General features: G+C 40.4%; 1 protein-coding gene across 7 annotated transcripts in view; it reads left to right on the top strand.

The window, feature by feature from the left end:
• acaca (acetyl-CoA carboxylase alpha) overlaps positions 1-21039 on the top strand; it is a 178059-nt gene that overhangs the window by 57548 nt on the left and 99472 nt on the right. For all 7 annotated transcript variants that reach the window (XM_062959350.1, XM_062959349.1, XM_062959348.1 and 4 more), the window contains 5 exons: positions 1389-1513; positions 8303-8416; positions 13146-13259; positions 13623-13712; positions 15171-15289. In XM_062959350.1, the coding sequence (XP_062815420.1) occupies positions 1389-1513; positions 8303-8416; positions 13146-13259; positions 13623-13712; positions 15171-15289 (562 nt within the window). The remainder of the gene's footprint in view (positions 1-1388; positions 1514-8302; positions 8417-13145; positions 13260-13622; positions 13713-15170; positions 15290-21039) is intronic.

The raw sequence follows: 21039 nt of genomic DNA, 5'->3' as shown, positions 1-21039 counted from the left end.
CGGCCACGCGTTGCTGTGGCGAAGTATGGTGGTATGGGAAATAAAGTATTGAGGAATTGGTGGTAGTTAAGGTAAAGGGTCCCCTGGGCTGAGTGGGTTCCTAGGAGACTAAGTGAGCGGAGCTTAACCTTCTAACTGGCAGCAATTGGATAAAAACAATTATTCCTCTCCCTCAAATTAGGACTTTATTTTTCTTTTCTTTTTGTTGTATCAACCTAGAGGCATGGATGAGGGGTTGTGTTGTCAATTTTCAAGGTTGTGGGGTGTTTACTTTCGTTGTTTTGTCTGCTGCCGTGATGCCATCACTCTTTTATATATATAGAGTAAAATAATACATGTAATAATAATAATGATAATAATAATAATAATGGAAAATAATACATGTAATAATAAATAGAGTAAAATAATAAATGCAATAATAATAATAATAAGATCAGAGTGAAATAATAAATGTAATAATAATAATAATAATAATAATAATAATAATAGAGTAAAATAAATGTAATAGTAGCAACAATAGTAGAGTACAATAATAAATGTAATAATAATAGAGTAAAATAATAAATATACCATATATTCTCGAGTATATAAGCTGACTCGAATATAAGCCAACCAGGACCCTCACCCGAGTATAAGCCGAGGGCTAAAAAGGGCTGAAAAACTAGGCTTATACTCGAGTATATACAGTAATTTGTAAAATCATAACGTAATTTGATGTTTAATAGGCTTTTCCTTAATCCCTCCTTATTATCCAACATTTTCACTTATCCAGTTTATGTTAGATAAATGGGACTCTACTGTAGTTATAAAACTTGTTACTACATCCTCTTAGTGTTCATAATAAATATGGATTAGAAAATCCCACAATAGGATTACGGTAAATCAGAAGCAACTTAAAGGCACAAAACGACAACAATGGGCCTTCAAGTTGCCTGTCAACTCATGGCAGCCCTAAAATTTTCATAGGGTTTTCGTTGGCCAATAATTCTCAGAGTGGTTTGCCATGGATTTCCTTTGAAATAAAGCCTGTAACATCCAGTATTCCTTGATATTCTCCCATCTGGAAACTAACCAAGCACTGATATTTTCTTTCATCTGAATCTAGCAATATAGCTGTTGGGCACCGGATGGCAGTAGATGACCGTGCTGCTTGAAATTCTCAATTTCTAAAAATGCCCTTGAAAGAGAGCAGGCAGTGCTAAAATAGTGCAGAATATGGAAACGATATGGGACTACAGTTCCAGTTGTGGGAATTGTAGTTCAAAAAGTGATATGCACAGCTGTATTTACGTGGGCGCATTGATGGATCTCTCCAAAGCTTTGTGTTACAAAAGTAGGTACCAACTTCTACATCAACATTTTGCTTTGGGTTTGTTTGTTTGTTGCAGGCCACTACGACAAGTGTGTCTTTGCCCTCCGCGAGGAGAACAAAAGTGACATGAACACCGTCCTCAACTACATCTTCTCCCACGCCCAGGTCACCAAGAAGAACCTTCTCGTGACGATGCTCATTGTAAGTGAAGCCACGGTACCATTTCTGTGCAAAATATTATCATACTGTATTGAAGGCTTTCATGGCCAGAATCACTGGGTTGTTGTGTGCTTTCCAGTCTCTATGGCCATGTTCCAGAAGCATTATCTCCTGACGTTTCGCCCAAATCTATGGCAGGCATCCTCAGATGTCTCCATTGGGCTGTAGAACCCAGTTTAGGTGGTTTAGTAAGCAGATTCTTTTTCCATGGTCCAACAGGGATTTAATTGTGCTTCTTTTTTGACTTGGGTGATGGTTGGAGTTTTTCTGTAGGTATCTATCCATGTGTGTAGGCTTTCTGTAAGCTGTGTTGGGTTTGTGGATGACTAGGACATCTAGGAATGGCTGTTTTCCTTCGTTTTCTTTTTCCATGGTGAAATAGAGACACCACATCGAAGCTGATCAGTATGTCACTGGTGCTGAGCTTGAGGTTGTTGATTTTTTCCCCTATGAAGTTGGCTGAATCCTTGATATTGTACGTAGTGAGCCCTATATGGGTTTGTAGCTGTGCGGCCAGAAATGTAGGAGTCATTTGAAAGTTGGATATTTGTAACTCGGGCATTTCTGGGATTCAGGACAAACTTGGGAGACGTTTGATAAGCTTGGAATTTATTTATTTATTACATTTATATCCCACTCTTTTCATCCCGAAGGAGACTCAGAGCGGCTTACAAATCAAATGAACATGCAATATATTATTAGCATAGCACAATATAAGCATTAATAATAATATAATAACAATAACAATAACAATAATAATAATAATAATAATAATAATAATAATAATAATAATAATAATTTTATTCTTATATCCCATCCCATCTCCCCGGAGGGACTTGGGGCGGCTTACATGGGGCCATGCCCAGACACGACAGCACAAGTCAGATAAAACATTAAACCGAGCAGTAAAACTTCAACATGATTAAAAACAGTCATAAAAGTCAATATACACAATAATATTAAATTACTATATTGTACTATATCATTATATGGTAATATTATTGGTGATATTACATTTAATATATAATATACTAGCTGTGCCTGGCCACGCGTTGCTGTGGTGAAGTCTGGTGGTATGGGAAATAAAGTATTGAGGAATTGGTGGTAGTTAAGGTAAAGGGTAAAGGTTTTCCCCTGACATTAAGTCCATTATAAATGGGTTCTATAGCTGTGTGGAAGGGCCTTGAGTCTACACTGCCATATAATCCAGTTAAAATCAGATAATCTGTATTTTATAGGCAGTGTGGAAGAGGCCTAAGTGAAGCCTAACTCTGCTTGTCCCCTGGGCTGAGTGGGTTGCTAGGAGACCAAGTGGGCAGAGCTTAGCCTTCTAACTGGCAGCACTTGGATAAAAACTATTATTCATCTTCCTGTAATTAGGACTTAATTTTTCTTTTCTTTTTGTTGTATGAACGTAGAGGCATGGATGAGGGGTTGTGCTGCCAAGTTTAGTGTTTCTGGAATGTGTAGTTTTGTTGTTTTGTCCTAGGCCGAAATTTCATTACCCTTTTATATATATAGATTTATTTATTACATTTATATCCTGCTCTTTTCATCCCGAAGGAGACTCAGAGCGGCTTACAAATCAAATGAACATGCAATATATTATTAGCTTAGCACAATATAAGCATTAAATTACTATATTGTACTATATCATTATATGGTAATATTATTGGCGATATTACATCTATATATATAAAAGCGTGATGGCATCACGGCAGCGGACAAAACAACAAAAGTAAACACCCCACAACCTCGAAAATTGACAGCACAACCCCTCATCCATGCCTCTAGGTTGATACAACAAAAAGAAAAGAAAAATAAAGTCCTAATTAGAGGGAGAGAAATAATTGTTTTTATCGAATTGCTGCCAGTTAGAAGGCTAAGCTGTGTTCACTTGGTCCCCTAGCAACCTACTCAGCCCAGGGGACCCTTTACCTTAACTACCACCAATTCCTCAATACTTTATTTCCCATACCACCAGACTTTGCCACAGCAACGCGTGGCCGGGCACAGCTAGTTTAATATATAACATATAATGCCACAGAAGTGAACACAACACAGTTTCCTCAGTTGAAATACAGGGCAGGTTGTCACCCACAGGACCTTGCCGTTGCCGAAGAACTTTCTAGTGATCAGAGTCGTGGATCAGCCACTCATTTCCTCTCTGGCTCTTCAAAGCAGACTGGACAGAACAATGGCAACGCACTTGGCTTTCTCTCTCCTCCTTCTCAAAGGAGCAAACGGAGAAGAGAGATTTGACTTCTTTTAAGCCAACCCTTGAGTGAAGAAAAATGCCTTTTTGTCAGGCGCAGGGGAGAGTTAATGGCAGGATTGATGGCATCAATCATCATCGATGTCACGCTTTCAAAGACGCTAATTAATGGAATTGGGCTTCCCAAGCCAATAGCTTATTCTCTCTTTATTTTTCCCTGGATGCTAAGGACTTGGCAGGTTGAATTTTTTGTCAAAGGCTTTCATGGCCAGAATTACTGGGTTACTGGACCTTCTACTGATATATAAACCCCACTTGCCTGGTTTCCAACAGACCTCACAACCTCTGAGGATGCCTGCCATAGATGTGGGCGAAACATCAGGAGAGAATGCTTCTGGAACATGGTCATATTGCCCGGAAAATAATAATAATAATAATAATAATAATAATAATAATTATTATTATTATTTTATTTTATTTTTATACCCCACCCCATCTCCCTGAAGGGACTCGGGGCGGCTTACATGGGGCCAAGCCCGGGCAACAAGCAATATAAAACTCGACAATAAAAACAAATCATAAACAAATAAAATCACATATACCAATAAACAATAAGCACACTTTGATAAAAACCTAGGTTGGCTCCTAAAAGGGGTAGTGGGCCAGAAAAGTGCTAATAGTTTTGTATAATTAATCTGTTATTCTGGAAAACTTACAGCAACCCAGTTATTCTGGCAATGAAAGCTTTCACCAACTCATCTCCCTTTTGCCTGAGTCCCTATGGGGAGATGAGTTGGGATATAAATAAAGTTTGTTGTTATTTTTGATGTTCAAGAACAACACGCAAGCCATGGCTACCCAAACTGCCTTCAGTTCCCTTAGATATGGATTGGTACACACGGCACACGGACCTTGCCTTTTCTCTTTCTCTTTCTTTCTCTTTCTCTTTCTTTCTCTTTCTGTGTGCGGTGTGATTGTAAGTAACGCTTGCCTTAAGAATCTCATTATTTGAACACGGAGCCATATTTCCTCTGAGAATTCTGGAGTAGCTTTGAGCCGGGGCTGTTCATTTCTCAAGTAATCATGCCGGCATGATGGAGAGAGAAAATGGCAGCTGTTCGCAGCTCAGGCCTTCAATTTTCTTCAGAGTCCAGTCACTCAAGTGTGTAATTACATGGGGGTGCCGGAGAGGCGTTAGGCCTTGTCAAAGAACCCGTTGGAGGCTCCGCTCGCCCGCCTTTGCCAATCAGGGCTCGGACGGACGGAGCCCGTGGAACGCCATCGCCACCGCGTTGCTTTGTTTTTCTCTCCTCGCCCCAGGAGTTCGTCTGGGGGGGAGAAAGGGCTCCAAACTTCTCCCCTCTCAGGGGTTCACCTGTGCTTTTTACAAGCAAGGCGGCATCGGCCATCGCTTTCCTTGAGGAGGAAAAGGTCCAGAAAGAGGCTTGTCTAGAGTGGCCAGAATACAAACCCTAATGTTTGAATAGACAAGAGCAGGAGCCCCCAAACTTTCTAAATGGGGCCAGTTCACTGTCCCTCAGACCGTTGGAGGGCCAGGCTATAGTTGGTCAACGAGCAATAATAATAATAATAATAATAACAACAACAACAACTCAGCTGCTATCAGGACCTCAAGATTGAACTTCAAAGACTCCGGCAGAAACCAGTACAGGTGGTCCTGGTGGTGATGGGCACACTGGGTGCCGTCCCAAAAGATCTCAGCCGGCATTTGGAAACAATAGGTCAGTGATGGCCAACCTATGACATGCGTGTCAGCACTGACATGCCTAGCCATTTTTGCTGACATGCAGATTAATTGGATGACTATGTCTTTTGTGGCCAAATTTGGTGTGATTTCGTCAAGTGGTTTTGTTGTTTACTCCATAGGAATTATGCACATTACATACATACATACATACATATATATATATATACTAGCTGTGCCCAGCCACGCGTTGCTGTGGCGAAGTCTGGTTTTATGGGAAATAAAGTATTGAAGAATTGGTGGTAGTTAAGGTAAGGTTAAAGGTTTTCCCCTGACATTAAGTCCAGTCGTGTCTGACTCTGAGCAGATAATATAAGATTATAAATGGGTAAATGTGGAAGGGCCTTGAGTCTACGCTGCCATATAATCCAGTTAAAATCAGATAATCTGTATTTTATAGGCAGTGTGGAAGAGGCCTAAGTGAGGCCTAACTCTGCCTGTCCCCTTGGCGGAGCTTAGCCTTCTAACTGGCAGCATTTGGATAAAAACTATTATTCCTCTCCCTCTAATTAGGACTTTATTTTTCTTTTCTTTTTGTTGTATGAACGTAGAAGCATGGATGAGGGGTTGTGCTGCCAAGTTTAGTGTTTCTGGGATGTGTAGTTTTGTTGTTTTGTCCTAGGCTGAAATTTCATTACCCTTTATATATATACTAGCTGTGCCCGGCCACGCGTTGCTGTGGCTTAGTCTGGTGGTGTTGGTCAGTCTACATTAGGTTGTATTTATGCTGTGACCTCCACCTTCTTTATACTCACATTAGTAGTAGTATTTGAAGTCTGTTACCTTCTTCAATTTTTGTGTTGATTGATAATTGCTTGATATCCCTGTTGTCTTTGGTTTGTTGTTAATTGTAATGTCTGATTCTGCTGAGTGCGGTTTATATTTTTATTGTGGTACAATAGTCTTTTTTTTTTTTTTGCCTGTGTAGGTGTTTATTATTATTGTTGTTGTAGTGGTCATGAAGGTTGGATAAGTTAGATGCTACTGTATTGTTTTTTGGAGGCCCAGTGTAGCACTGACTGGCCTCTCAGCCTCAGTGCCTGGCTGCTTCTTGCCTGTGATGGTGTTGATTCTTACTGTTGTTGTTGTTGTTGTAATTGTTATTATTGTAATTGTTTTTTTGGAGGCCAAGTGTGAATGTAGGGATTGGGGAGGTGGATGAGTTGTGTTGTCAGATTTTGTATTTGTTGTAGTCACAATGCGTTGTTGTGAGTTTTGTGGGTCCAGATTGTGGTTTTGTGGTGTGGTTGTGTTGTTACAACTGAGAGGCAAGGCTTTTGTGTTGTGTTGCCAAGTTTTGTATTTCTGGGGCGTTTAGTTGTGTGCCAAGTTTTGTATTTCTGGGGCGTTAAGTTGTGTTGTTATAGTCACGATGCATTGTTGTGAGTTTTGTGGGTCCGGATTGTGGTTTTGTGGTGTGGTTGTGTTGTTACAATCAGGAGGGAATGCTTTTGTGTTGTGTTGCCAAGTTTCGTATTTCTAGGGCGTTTAGTTGTGTTGTTATAGTCACAATGCGTTGTTGTGAGTTTTGTGGGTCCTGTGTGGTTTTGTGGTGTGGTTGTGTTGTTACAACTGGGAGGCAAGGCTTTTGCATTGTGTTGCCAAGTTTTGTATTTCTGGGGCGTTTAGTTGTGTTGTTATCACATGATGCGTTGTTGTGAGTTTTGTGGGTCTGGATTGTGGTTTTGTGGTGTGGTTGTGTTGTTGTAACCTGGAGGCAAGCCTTTTGCATTGTGTTGCCAAATTTCGTATTTCTGGGATGTTTAGTTTTGTTGTTATAGTCACTGCGCAAACAACTTTATCATTTTATATATATAGATATATAAATTCTATTATTATTCTATTGTAGTATATTATCATATTATTACTATTATATTATTATTCAATTATTCGTGACTACATTGAAACTAGAATAGAGAACAATCAGCGTGGAAACTGCAGGAGGTACCATAGATTGTTGTACATGGAAATAATGGTAGTAAAAAGTTATTATTTATTAAATACAGTTATATATTACAATTATATATTTTTGTTATTTAAACTAGATATATTGCAAAATTATGGTTTTTTTCTCGAAGTGACACACCACCCAAGTCATGCTAGGTTTTTTAGTGAATTTTGACACACCAAGCGCAAAAGGTTGCCCACCATTGCAATAGGCATTGACAAAATTATGATCTGCCAACTGCAAAAGGCCACCCGATTGGGATCTGCGCGCATCACCCGAAAATACATCACACAGTCGTAGACACTTGGGAAGTGTTCGACTTGTGATGTTGTGACACGAAATCCAGCATATCTATCTTGTTTGCTGTGTCATACAATAATAATACAGTAGAGTCTCACTTATTCAACACTCGCTTATCCAGTGTTCTGGATTATCCAATGCATTTTTGTAGTCAATGTTTTCAATACATTGTGATACTTTGGTGCTAAATTCGTAAATACAGTAATTACAACATAACATTACTGCGTATTGAACTACTTTTTCTATCAAATTTGTTGTATAACATGATGTTTTGGTGCTTAGTTTTTAAAATCATAACCTAATTTGATGTTTAATAGGCTTTTCCTTAATGCTTCCTTATTATCCAACATATTCGCTTATCCAACATTCTGCCGGCCCGTTTATGTTGGATAAATGAGACTCTACTGTAATAATAATAATAATAACAGCTGCATGGTATACAATAGATTCAGCAACCCAGTAATTCCGGCCATGAAAGCCTTTGACAACACATGGAGTGTTGGCCAATTGGCATGTTCATCTGTTGCTTCCTTGTGTCCCCAGGACCAGTTGTGCGGCCGAGACCCAACCTTGACAGACGAGCTCATTAATATTCTCACGGAGCTGACGCAGCTCAGCAAGACCACCAATGCCAAGGTGGCATTGAGAGCCCGACAGGTAAGAAATCATTTCCCCTTTCTACTGGAACCTTGCAGATACATGGTCGTGATTTTGAGACCGGATTTCTGTGAGACTCCCTTGTTTCCTCATCCATAACTAACATCCTGGTTGCACTCTGATGTGACTTGACCACACTTATCCCAATCTTTACCTGGGAAATATTGGAAGGCGTTCTTCCTTACCTGTATTTCTCCAGGGTCCTGTTTACCTGCCGTCATTTGGGAATGCCCATGAAGCTGGGGTGAGGCTAAGGCCCTTTGTTGGGAGGTGTTTGATGGCCCTGATCGATTCATGTCTGGAATTCCTCTGTTATAATAATAATAATAATAATAATAATAATAATAATAATAATAATAATACTTTATTTATATCCCGCCACCATCTCCCCACAGGGACTCGGGGCAGCTCACGTAGCACAATTTACAAAAACAACAGCATAAATACATTGAACAATATACAATAAAAATAAAACACAGTAAGACAATAAAACGAGTTAATACAACAGTAATAATATCAATCAACCACCAAGTACAATTCAGTCAACTTCATTGGTGGGGGTGGGGACTGTAGCAGCAATATAAAAATAACATCATCAGTTAAAATACCAGAATAAAAGGGACCTAATAAAATTCAGGATAGAGTTATAATGTTTTCTGAGTGTTGTTCTCATTCACCTCCCAACAAAGGATTCCCCAGGCAGGACGCAGCTTTCAAGCTGCAGGGACATTCAGTGCTAAACAAGGTGGCCAATTGCAATATTCACATTTGCCTCAATCAGACACGAGTTCTTTTGCTCACCTTGGACAACATTCCCAAGATATATAAACTCCACTTGCCTAGTGTAACATTCCTAAGTGGCGTGAACACTGGGAACCAGCACAGAAGCCAATAACAATATAATATCTTTATTAAAGCAATTAAAGTTCCAAATGAAAATAAGCAGTAAGGTAGAAGTAGCAATTGACCTTTCAGGAAAGATCAATTTTAGTCCAATAATATAAAGTCTTAAGTATTAGAGTTCAAAAATCCAAATCCGAAACACACAGTTTTGAGTAGGGAAAAGAGCAAGGAGCAAGAAGAGTCCTTTAGAGAAATGTTCCAAACAGGGATTCACGGCAAGGCAAACTGGAAGTTCAGGAGCTGAAACGCAGTCCCAACATAGCAAGAAGGTAAACAACACCCCGTCTACTCCAGAGTAAGCGCACCGTCAGGCCGCTTGGAAAATCAGGAACAAGAGGCGACGATACTTCTTCGTCGAAAGTTAAGTTGACACCGCACAGAAGATTCTCAGCGCACAACTTTTAATGAAGTTCATAGCTCCCCCAAAACAGGTGTTAAACTCCCCAAAACTTCCCAAGAGAACTGAGCCTCCAAAACATCATGCCAGGTGCCTGCCTCCCTAATTCTTCCCAAGAGAACTGGGTTCAGTCACAATTGCCTCGCTCTGCTAATCTGGCACTTCTTCGTAAACTTTGCCTTTGAGAGCGATTTGTTTTCAAGGAAGCCCTTCTATCAAACAGTAACCCCTCCGGAAAGCCGGGAAGAGCCTGCACCTTCTCAAGGGCGTCCCTAATTGGCTCTGGCACGGAAATGTCAACAGGAGGCATCTGGCAAGGAATTGAATCTTGCTCACTTGGGGAAAAAACCCAAGTCCTCTTCAGTTTGGTCAGCAATGGCTGCGGGGTCAGGGGCCAAAGGTGCCTGAGAATCACACCTAGTTTCTAACAGACCTCACAACCTCTGAGGATGCCTGCTATAGATGTGGGTGAAACATCAGGAGAGAATGCTTCTGTAACATGGCCATAAAGTCTGGAAAACTCACAGCAACCCAGTGAGTCTGATCATGAAAGCCTTCGACAAGACATTGATGATTTTTTTCCTCTTGAACCTGAAACAAAACCTTAATCTGTGTCTTTTTCTCTGCCCTCTTTCCCTCCCAAGGTTTCCCAATTTAAATCCCAGAGAGAGAGAGAGAGAGTGCCTTAAGCCGGGCTCCTTTGCCTAGATAATTAAAACAGTGGCGGAAGGAGAGGGAGAAGGATCTAATTGTCTGGCCCTAATCCCACTGCCCTGGAAAGCTGCTTTCCCCGCCTCTTTTACCTTCCCTCCCTCTGCGATCTCCCCATTTCCATTTTAAAAAGCACGGAGGTGGGCTGCTGTTGGGGGTTTGTGCCTCTCCCCCCCTCTTTTTAATTCCGGTGCATGAGCACTGAAAATGAGCAGGCCTTTGAAGCCGCTCGCTGACCTTCTCTGTCTTCCCTGAGTTGCTACCCGTGCCCTTGACCTATTCAGAGTCACTGAACCTCTCGGCTGCAGCCTCCTCCAGATGTCTTTATCCTTCCTTCCTCTCGTTGGCATCATGGGGTTCCAGCCCATCCTCCTTCGACACCTTTTTAGCCAATTTAGGTTTCTCCCCCGGCTTGGCGAGGGCAAGATATCTCTTGGAGAGGAGGGTCCGACTTAGAAGGACTCTTTCGGAAATGGTGGCCACAATTTGAATGCCACTTTGGGCTTGTTTACCTTTGAATCCATACTATGAAAAGCTACGCCTTTCTTTCTCTTTTTATTCACTGTTGCAGATTTCCTTCCCCCTTTCCAACGAATAGTCCCCTCTTCAGCAGAGAATCTCTGCTGCTCATAAATGGGAAAAAATACTTGTATATCTTTGTGTTAGTGGATCAGCCACTTTGAGTCTCCTTGTGGAGAGAAAAAGTGGGGTATAATAATAATAATAATAATAATAATAATAATAATAATAATAATAATAATAATAATAATAGAGTCGGGCACAACTGGACTTAACATCAGGGAAAACCTTTACCTAATAATAATAATAATGTGTTGTCGAAGGCTTTCATGGCCAGAATCACAGGGTTGTTGTATGTCTTTCGGGCTGTGTGGCCATGTTCCAGAAGCATTCTCTCCTGACGTTTCGCCCACATCTATGGCAGGCATCCTCAGAGGTTGTGAGGTATGCCATACCTCACAACCTCTGAGGATGCCTGCCATAGATGTGGGCGAAACGTCAGGAGAGAATGCTTCTGGAACATGGCCACACAGCCCGAAAGACATACAACAACCCAATAATAATAATAATAATAATAATAATAATAATAATAATAATAATATGCCCTGGCAGAATATGTAAAGCAAAGTGAAGAACCTGCTTTGATTGAAGTCAAAACTCAGAAACTCCTCAAAGCACAGCAGACAAAAAACCAGTACAAGAAAACCGCACTACAAACTAGAGCTGACAGCTGGCACAACAGAACACTGCATGGAAAGTTCCTTGACAAAATTGAAGGAAAAGCTGACAAGGAGAAGACCTGGCTCTGGCTCACAAATGGGACCCTGAAGAAGGAGACAGAAGGCCTGATCCTTGCAGCCCAGGAGCAAGACATCAGGACAACTACAATCAAGGCCAAGATCGAAAAATCAGCTGATGACCCAAAATGCAGACTGTGCAAGGAAACCGACGAAACCATTGATCCTATCCTCAGCTGCTGTAAGAAAATTGCACAGACAGACTACAAACAGAGGCACAACTATGTGGCCCAAATGATTCATTGGAACTTATGCCTCAAGTATCACCTCCCAGCAGGAAAGAACTGGTGGGATCACAAACCTGCCAAAGTATTGGAGAATGAGCACGCAAAGATACTGTGGGACTTCCGAATCCAGACTGACAAAGTTCTGGAACACAACACACCAGACATCACAGTTGTGGAAAAGAAAAAGGTTTGGATCATTGATGTCGCCATCCCATGTGACAGTCGCATTGACGAAAAACAACAGGAAAAACTCAGCCGCTATCAGGACCTCAAGATTGAACTGCAAAGACTCTGGCAGAAACCAGTACACGTGGTCCCGGTGGTGATGGGCACACTGGGTGCCGTGCCAAAATATCTCAGCCGGCATTTGGAAATAATAGACATTGACAAAATCACAATCTGCAAAAGGCCACCTTACTGGGATCTGCACGCATCATCCGAAAATACATCACACAGTCCTAGACTCTTGGAAGTGTTCGACTTGTGATTTTGTGATACGAAATCCAGCATATCTATCTTGTTTGCTGTGTCATACAATGTGGTTGTGTCAATAACGACTGGACTTAACGTCAGGGGAAACCTTTACGTTTACCTAATAATAATAATAATAATAATAATAATAATAATAATAATAATAATAATAATAATAATAATACAACAGCCAGCAGAGTGTCTGCTGTGGACTCATCTTGTGTTAATAATAATAATAATAATAATAATAATAATTATTATTATTATTATTATTATAGAGTCAGGCACGACTGGACTTAACATCAGGGGAAACCTTTACCTAATAATAATGATAATGATAATGATAATAATAATACAATAGCCAGCAGAGTGTCTGCTGTGGACTCATCTTGTGGTGTTAATAATAATAATAATAATAATAATAATAATAATAATAATAAGAAGAAGAAGAAGAAGAAGAAGAAGAAGAAGAACTTTATTCTTGTATCCTGCCACCATCTCCCCGAAGAGACTTGGGGCGGCTCACATGGTGACGAGCCCAACAACATATCACAGCAATTACTTTAATAATAATTATTATTATTATTATAATTATTATTATTATTTCAGTGTCTCAGCTGTGTTCTGTGAATGTAAGCTTGCAGTTCGGTTTTCTTCTAAACAGATTTCAAATACGTCACTGTGGCTTTTTCATGCCTGTCCAGGTCCTCATTGCTTCCCACTTGCCCTCGTACGAACTGCGCCACAACCAGGTGGAGTCCATCTTCCTTTCGGCCATCGACATGTATGGGCATCAGTTCTGCATTGAAAACTTGCAGGTATGGATGCTCAGAATACACCTTTTCATCTTGGAGGGATGTGAATAGTTTTTTAATATGAAATCCGACTTGAATGTAACATCTTGAACGACAACTATGGGACGTGGCACTATGTTTTTAATTTGTTTTATTGTATTTATTTGTTTTAACTTTTGTTTATTAATTGTATGTATATTTTGACATTGAATTTTGCCATAATCTATAAGCTGTTCTGAGTCCCTTTCGGGGCGAGAAGAGAGGGGAATAAATATAGTAAGTAAATAAATAAATACAGAGTGTTGTTCTAGATACCAGTTTTGAGAGAATCAACAAGAAAGTTGAGCCCCTGGTTCCAGTGTCAGTTGTCTCTTCCATCCCTTCTAGAAACTCATCCTTTCTGAGACGTCCATCTTTGATGTGCTTCCGAACTTCTTCTACCACAGCAACCAAGTCGTGAGGATGGCAGCTCTTGAGGTAGGTTTCCTCTCATTGGAAAGAATGCGATGCCCGTTGTTCTTTTTGCTTCTTCTTCGTGGTGCTTCTGTGGAAATCGCACATACGGGATTTTCTGCGCCTGCGCAGCATTTTCGGAACCTTCTAGAACAGGGGTCCCCAAACTAAGGCCCGGGGGCCGGATGCGGCCCTCCGAGGTCATTTACCTGGCCCCCGCCCTCAGTTTTATAATATAATATATTGTATCTATATATATAAAAGAGTGATGGCATCACGGCAGCAGACAAAACAACAAAAGTAAACACCCTACAACCTTGGAAATTGACAGTACAACCCCTCATCCATGCCTCTAGGTTGATACAACAAAAAGAAAAGAAAAATGAAGTCCTAATTAGAGGGAGAAGAATAATTGTTTTTATCCAATTGCTGCCAGTTAGAAGGCTAAGCTCTGCTCACTTGGTCTCCTAGCAACCCACTCAGCCCAGGGGACCCTTTACCTTAACTACCACCAATTCCTCAGTACTTTATTTCCCATACCACCATACTTCGCCAACAGCAACGCGTGGCCGGGCACAGCTAGTATACATATAATATTGATCATAATATTATAATGTAATACAATATAACACCAATAATAATACCATATTATAATATTAATTATATATTCTATATTACATATAATATTACTAATAATATTACAGTATAGTGCTATAGTTCAATATAGTAATATATAATGCTAATATTGTGCTGTGCTAATAATATAATATATTGTATGTACATATAATTTGTAAGCCACTCTGAGTCCCCTTTGGGGTGAGAAGGCTGTGATACAAATGTAGTAAATAAATGCAGTAAATAAATAAATAATAAATAAATACATTTTAGACAGGCTCGCCCAAAGTCTGAAATGACTTGAAGGCACACAACAACAACAACAACAACAATCCTAATTAACTTGACTATCTCATTGGCCAGAAGCAGGAGCACACTTCCCATTGAAATCCTGATAAATGTATGTTGGGTTAAAATTGTTTTTATTTTTAAATATTGTATTGTTCTTTCATTGTTCTTCTTGTTGTTGTTTTTGCACTACAAATAAGACATGTGCAGTGTGCACCGGAATTTGTTTTGTTTTTTTTTTCCAAATGATAATCAACAGTCTGAAGGATTGTGGACCGGCCCTCGGATTAAAAAGTTTGAGGACCCCTGTTCTAGAACCTCTAAGTGAAACTTTTTGGCGTGAGCCCCGCCCACTCTCCCCAGTAGAGTATATAAGGCCCTGTGGACGGGGCTAGCCAGTTCTTTTTTTCCGCCGCTCAGTCAGCAACTAGGAACCTCTAGCTCCAGACAATATATTATTTGACTATTTGGACTTGACTCGGACTGGTTTTGTAGTGTTGATTCTTTTCCAAGTCTTTGCATCCTTTTAACGGTCTGTTTTCCTGTCTGTTTGTGTGTCTGTTGCCCACTCCATCCCAGGTGTATGTTCGAAGAGCATACATCGCCTACGAGCTCAACAGCGTCCAGCACCGTCAGCTCAAGGACAACACGTGTGTGGTGGAATTCCAGTTCATGTTGCCCACGTCGCATCCAAACAGGTTAGGCCTAAATGCAGGTACCTCCATTCAGGGGGAGAAGCACTGCAGGTCGTAGAGGAAAGGCTGTTGGGTTGTTGTATGTCTTTCGGGCTGTTGTTTGCTTGATGGGGAAAAGAGGGATTTCCATATTGCCCTATCTGCTGTATTGTGAGTAATCATGACTAATAGCATCCCTTATTGGTCACCTCTCAATCTGCAATGCATGTCAGGGCCAGTGGGTATGTTAATGACCACCATGGTTTGATAATCTCTTTCTTTCATGCCCTTATTTATTTATTTACAGTATTTATATTCTGCCCTTCTCATCCCAAAGAGGACTCAGGGCGGATCACAATATACACATAATTGGCGAACATTCAATGCCATATACACATACCGTGTTTCCCTGAAAATAAGACAGTGTCTTATATTATTTTTTACTCCCATAGATGCGCTAGGTCTTATTTTCAGGGAATGTCTTATTTTTCCATGAAGAAAAATTCACATTTATTGTTGAACAAAAAATGAACATTTATTCTATACTGTACAGTAGTTATCATCACAAACCAACATAACCAAACCAGACAAACTGTGACTTATGTCAAGAATTTCTTGTTACTACCATTATTTCCATATACAACTGGTATATACATGTACCAATCCTGCATGCTATGGTGTTTTGTTTGGTGGGCGCCGGGCATGCTTCCAAACAAAAACTTTGCTAGGTCTTACTTTCAAGGGAGGCCTTATATTTAGCAATTCAGCAAAACCTCTACTAGGTCTTATTTTTTGGGGATGTCTTATTTTAGGGGAAACAGGGTAGAACAGAGACAGACACAGAGGCAATTTGAACCTTCTCCAGCTTCCTGAGGGTGTGTTTGATTCCGGCCACAGGGGGAGCAGCTGGGATGTCTGTGGTGGAGGAAAAAACAGAAAATCTAGGAAATGGGTTTATTTTTGTTGGGCACCTGCTCAAAGTGTGTGTTGAGGGAATGTAACTTGCAAAAGGTTTCAGACCCTCATCAGCCTCAGAGGAAAGCAAGACAAACGCCCTCTGAACTTTCCGTCATAGGATTATTGCCATAAGTAAACAGTGGTTTGGTGGAACATAACAGTGACAGCATAACGAAGAAAGAAGGCAACGATTCCTGTCCCCAGCCGCTGGGTGCTGCTCTTGATCCATAGCCGTTCAGCTCTAAAAACCCGACCCGCTCTTTTTGTGGGGCTCTTTTCCTCCTCTTTTGTTTCCCAAGTATCCTGTGCCTTTTATTCCATTGGCCGATGAGGCCGCCGGCCTCGGTTCATTGAGAATCCATCAGGACATCTCTCTCGTGAAACCCTCCTCCCCGCTCTTCAAAACCTGCTTCCCGTCCTCCAAGCCCAGCTGCACAAAGATCTCGCTGCAATGATATCAATGGGCCATTGAATGTGGTCTCATCTGTTCTTCCCGTCTCTACAATATTTGCAAATAATTGCGTGCTGTTTCGGAAGGTCCGTTTGCTGGGCTTTTTAAAAAATAATGCCAATCTTGGATTCCTTCTTCCACAATCTCGGTGATTCATTCCTCCTCCCCTCCCCTCTTCCAATTCCGTTGATAGCTTCTCCCTTTTTGTGTTAATCCTCATCGCTTTGTGAGTCTTTTTAACAGTTTCCTGGTGGGGTAAAGCTAAGTTGGAGAATCAGCACCAATTGGCTATTGCTCAGATAGGCCGGATCCAGCTTGACTAATGTGGATGAAATATGTGAACAGAAATTTCTACACAAGGGCAGGATTTAATCAGGATAGTGTTTCATGCTTAGTTACAATCTAAGATTTTTTTCCCCTACAGATCTGGCTCCTTACCTAGCAGCCAGGGCTAAATGTTTAGACCACGGGTCCCCAAACTAAGGCCCGGGGGCCGGATGCGGCCCTCCAAGGTCATTTACCTGGCCCCCGCCCTCATTTATAATATAATATTTTTATATCCGTTGTATATACATATGATATTGATAATAATATTATCATTTTATACAATATAATACTACTAATAATAATACCATATATTAATTATATGTTATATATTACATATAATATTACAGTATAGTGGTATAGTTCAATATAGTAATGCTAATATTGTGCTATGCTAATAATATAATATACTGTATGTACATACAGCTGCTCTGAGTTCCCTTCAGGGTGAGAAGGGTGGGATATAAATGTAGTAAATAAATATAGTAAATGAATACATAAATAATTTTGGACTTAAGCTCGCCCAAAGTCTGAAATGACTTGAAGACTCACAACAACAACAATCCTAATTAACCTGACTATCTCATTGGCCAGAAGCAGGCCCACACTTCCTATTGAAATCCTGATAGGTTTATGTTAAAATTATTTTCATTTTTAAATATTGTATTGTTCTTTCATTGTTATTGTTGTTGTTTTGCACTACAAATAAGATATGTGCAGTGTGCATAGGAATTTGTTCATTTCCCCCCCCAAATGATAATTCGGCCCCTCAACAGTCTGAAGGATTGCGGACCAGCCCTCTGCTTTAAAAGTTTGAGGACCCCTGGTTTAGACCTTTAATCTATACACATGCCGTATATACTTGAGTATAAGCCACCCGAATATAAGCCGAGGCACCTAATTTTACCACAAAAAACCTGGGAAAACATTGACTCCAGTATAAGCCGAGAGTGGTAAATTTCAGAAATAAAAATAGATACCAATAAAATTACATGAATTGAGGCATCAGTAGGTTAAATGTTTTTGAATATTTACATAAAATAGAGTAAAATAATAAATGCAATAATAATAATAATAAGATCAGAGTGAAATAATAAATGTAATAATAATAATAGAGTAAAATAAATGTAATAGTAGCAACAATACTAGAGTAAAATAATAAATGTAATAATACCAATACACTAAAGTCTCACTTATCCAACATAAACGGGCCGGCAGAAGCTTGGATAAGCGAATATCTTGGATAATAAGGAGAGATTAAGAAAAAGCCTATTAAACATCAAAATAGGTTATGATTTTACAAATTAAGCACCAAAACATCATGTTATACAACAAATTTGACAGATAAAGTAGTTCAATATGCAGGAATGTTATGTAGTAATTACTGTATTTACGAATTTAGCACCAAAATATCAATATATATTGAAAACATTGACTACAAATTGCGTTGGATAATCCAGAAGCTTGGATAAGCGAGGCTTGGATAAGTGACACTCTACTGTATTATTTTATTATGACACAGCAAACAAGATAGATATGCTGGATTTCGTATCACAAAATCACAGGTCGAACACTTCCCAAGTGTCTAGGACTGTGTGATGTATTTTCGGATGATGCGCGCAGATCCCAGTAGGGTGGCCTTTTGCAGTTGGCAGATCGTCAGCTGTGCCAGCTGAGATCTTTAGGCACGGCACCCAATGTGCCGATCACCACCAGGACCACCTGCACTGGTTTCTGCCAGAGTCTTTGAAGTTCAATCTTGAGGTCCTGATAGCGGCTGAGTTTTTCCTGTTGTTTTTTGTCAATGCGACTGTCACCTGGGATGGCAACATCAATGATCCAAACCTTTTTCTTTTCCACAACTTATTAACTTATTATTATTATTATTATTTTATTATGACACAGCAAACAAGATAGATATGCTGGATTTCATATCACAAAATCACAAGTCGAACACTTCTCAAGTGTCTAGGACTGTGTGATGTATTATTATTATTATTATTATTATTATTATTATTATTATTATTATTATTATTATTATTATATGCCCACATTTGAATACTGGTGGGTTTTGAGGTGAATTGGCCTGGACATTTTGGAGCTGTAGGTACTCGGATGTATAGTTCACCTGCAATCCGTGAGCACTTGGAACTCCACCAAAGATGGAATTAGGCCAAACTCTAGTCCTTTAGGCATGGACTTCAGCTCACAGAAGCTGGATTTCATATCCCCTGGAAGACACAGTTTGGTAAACTTTGGGTTGTGGTGGAAATCTTGGCTCATATTTGGGCCAGAGTAGATAAGGATTTAGCTTGTCAAAAGCTTCCCCAGCCCTTATGTGAGTGGCCCTGTCACTCCACCGGGGATCTGTGCATAAGATTTAAATATCTGGTGCAAGAGATGCATCTCAGCGGTCGGGCGTATGTTGTCAGCCAAGCAGCCTTCTCTCCATCAATCACTGGGTTCTTGATAGGAAGTCAGCCTCGGTGCCTGGTGGCTCTTGAGCCCCACGAAAACCTGGAGGGAGGAGTGGGAACGTATCATTAGGACCCTCTTGGGGTCCTTGCCCGGCCAGAACGCGGACCCATCGAGGGAGGCGACGGCTTCCAGGACACCTGTCAATCTCTGTTGTTTAGTGCGGCGGGCTTGATGCTAATGGAGCCGCAGGTAGCGGCAATTTGCCTGCCTTTGCCCCGTTTGAAAGAGGGCAGGAAAGGGAGAGATTGGAAAGGGGGCAGCCGGTGGATAATGGGATGCAAATTGGAATGCGGCGCCGTGCCAGATTCGATTGGGGATGGATTTCAAAATAAACACTTTCCTGGCAATTGTACACCCTGGATACGTGGAGGGGGTTTTGTGAGGTATTTGGGGGGAGAGAACGCCCCCAAAGTGGCCTTAAACAGAACTCATCTACTTAGATTTTCCAAAATGCTTCTGTTTAGCACTTGGAGACAAGGTTGGGCTTAGTTTATTTTCCATGTAGAGAAAAAACGATGATTACTGTATATACTCGAGTATAAGCCTAGTTTTTCAGCCCTTTTTTTAAGACTGAAAAAGCCCCCCTGGGCTTATACTCGGGTGAGGGTCCTGGTTGGCTTATATTTGGGTCAGCTTATACTCGAGAATACATGGTACATTTATGATTTTTCTCTATTATTGTTGCTACTACTACATTTATGATTTTTCTCTATTATTGTTGCTACTACTACATTTATTATTTTTCTCTATTATTGTTGCTACTACGTATTACATTTATTTTACTCTATTATTATTATTATTATTATTATTACATTTATTATTTCACTCTTATCTTATTATTATTGCATAACTTGTTTTATTGTTGTTTGATTTGTTTTACTGCTGGTTTTTATATTGTTATGACTGGGCTTGGCCCCATGTAAGCCGCCCCGAGTCCCTCCGGGGAGATGGGGTGGGGTATAAGAATAAAATAATAATAATAATTATTATTATTATTATTATTTCTGAAATTTACCACCCTCGGCTTATACTGGAATCAATGATTTCCCAGTTTTTTTGTGGTAAAATTCGATGCCTCGGCTTATATTCGGGTCAGCTTATACTCGAGTATATACAGTACTCTGACCCGGGCTGGATCCAAACTCATGACCTCTCAGTAGTGATTTATTGCAGCTGGCTACTAACCAGCAGTGCCACAGCCCAGTCCATACATCTTCATACATTCCCTTCAAACCATACATCATATATGTTTATGCATCACATACGCCATTAAACTCAATGGGACCTAGATCTGTGTGGGCAAGCACAACGGTGACATGGCTCCATTTGGCCACTTTATTTCAACTTGTCTGAGTTGTCTATCATGGAGTTGGATGGAGTTGGGTGATGTTCTCAAGATGGCAAATCGAGGTCCAACCTGTCCTTTGGGACCCCAGTTATTCTAACTCGCCTTCTGGAGAGCGAACCCCAGAATAGACCCCATACATTTCCGTGCCCCACCACTTTGCCTTGGCTTCAGCTTATCCCAGCTCTACAATGGGTGCACTTGCTAGCCGAATGGTTC

This window comes from Anolis carolinensis, unplaced genomic scaffold (genome assembly GCF_035594765.1).
Source record: "Anolis carolinensis isolate JA03-04 unplaced genomic scaffold, rAnoCar3.1.pri scaffold_7, whole genome shotgun sequence".
Classification (NCBI taxonomy): domain Eukaryota; kingdom Metazoa; phylum Chordata; class Lepidosauria; order Squamata; family Dactyloidae; genus Anolis; species Anolis carolinensis.
This window is presented reverse-complemented; position numbering and strand designations above follow the sequence as displayed.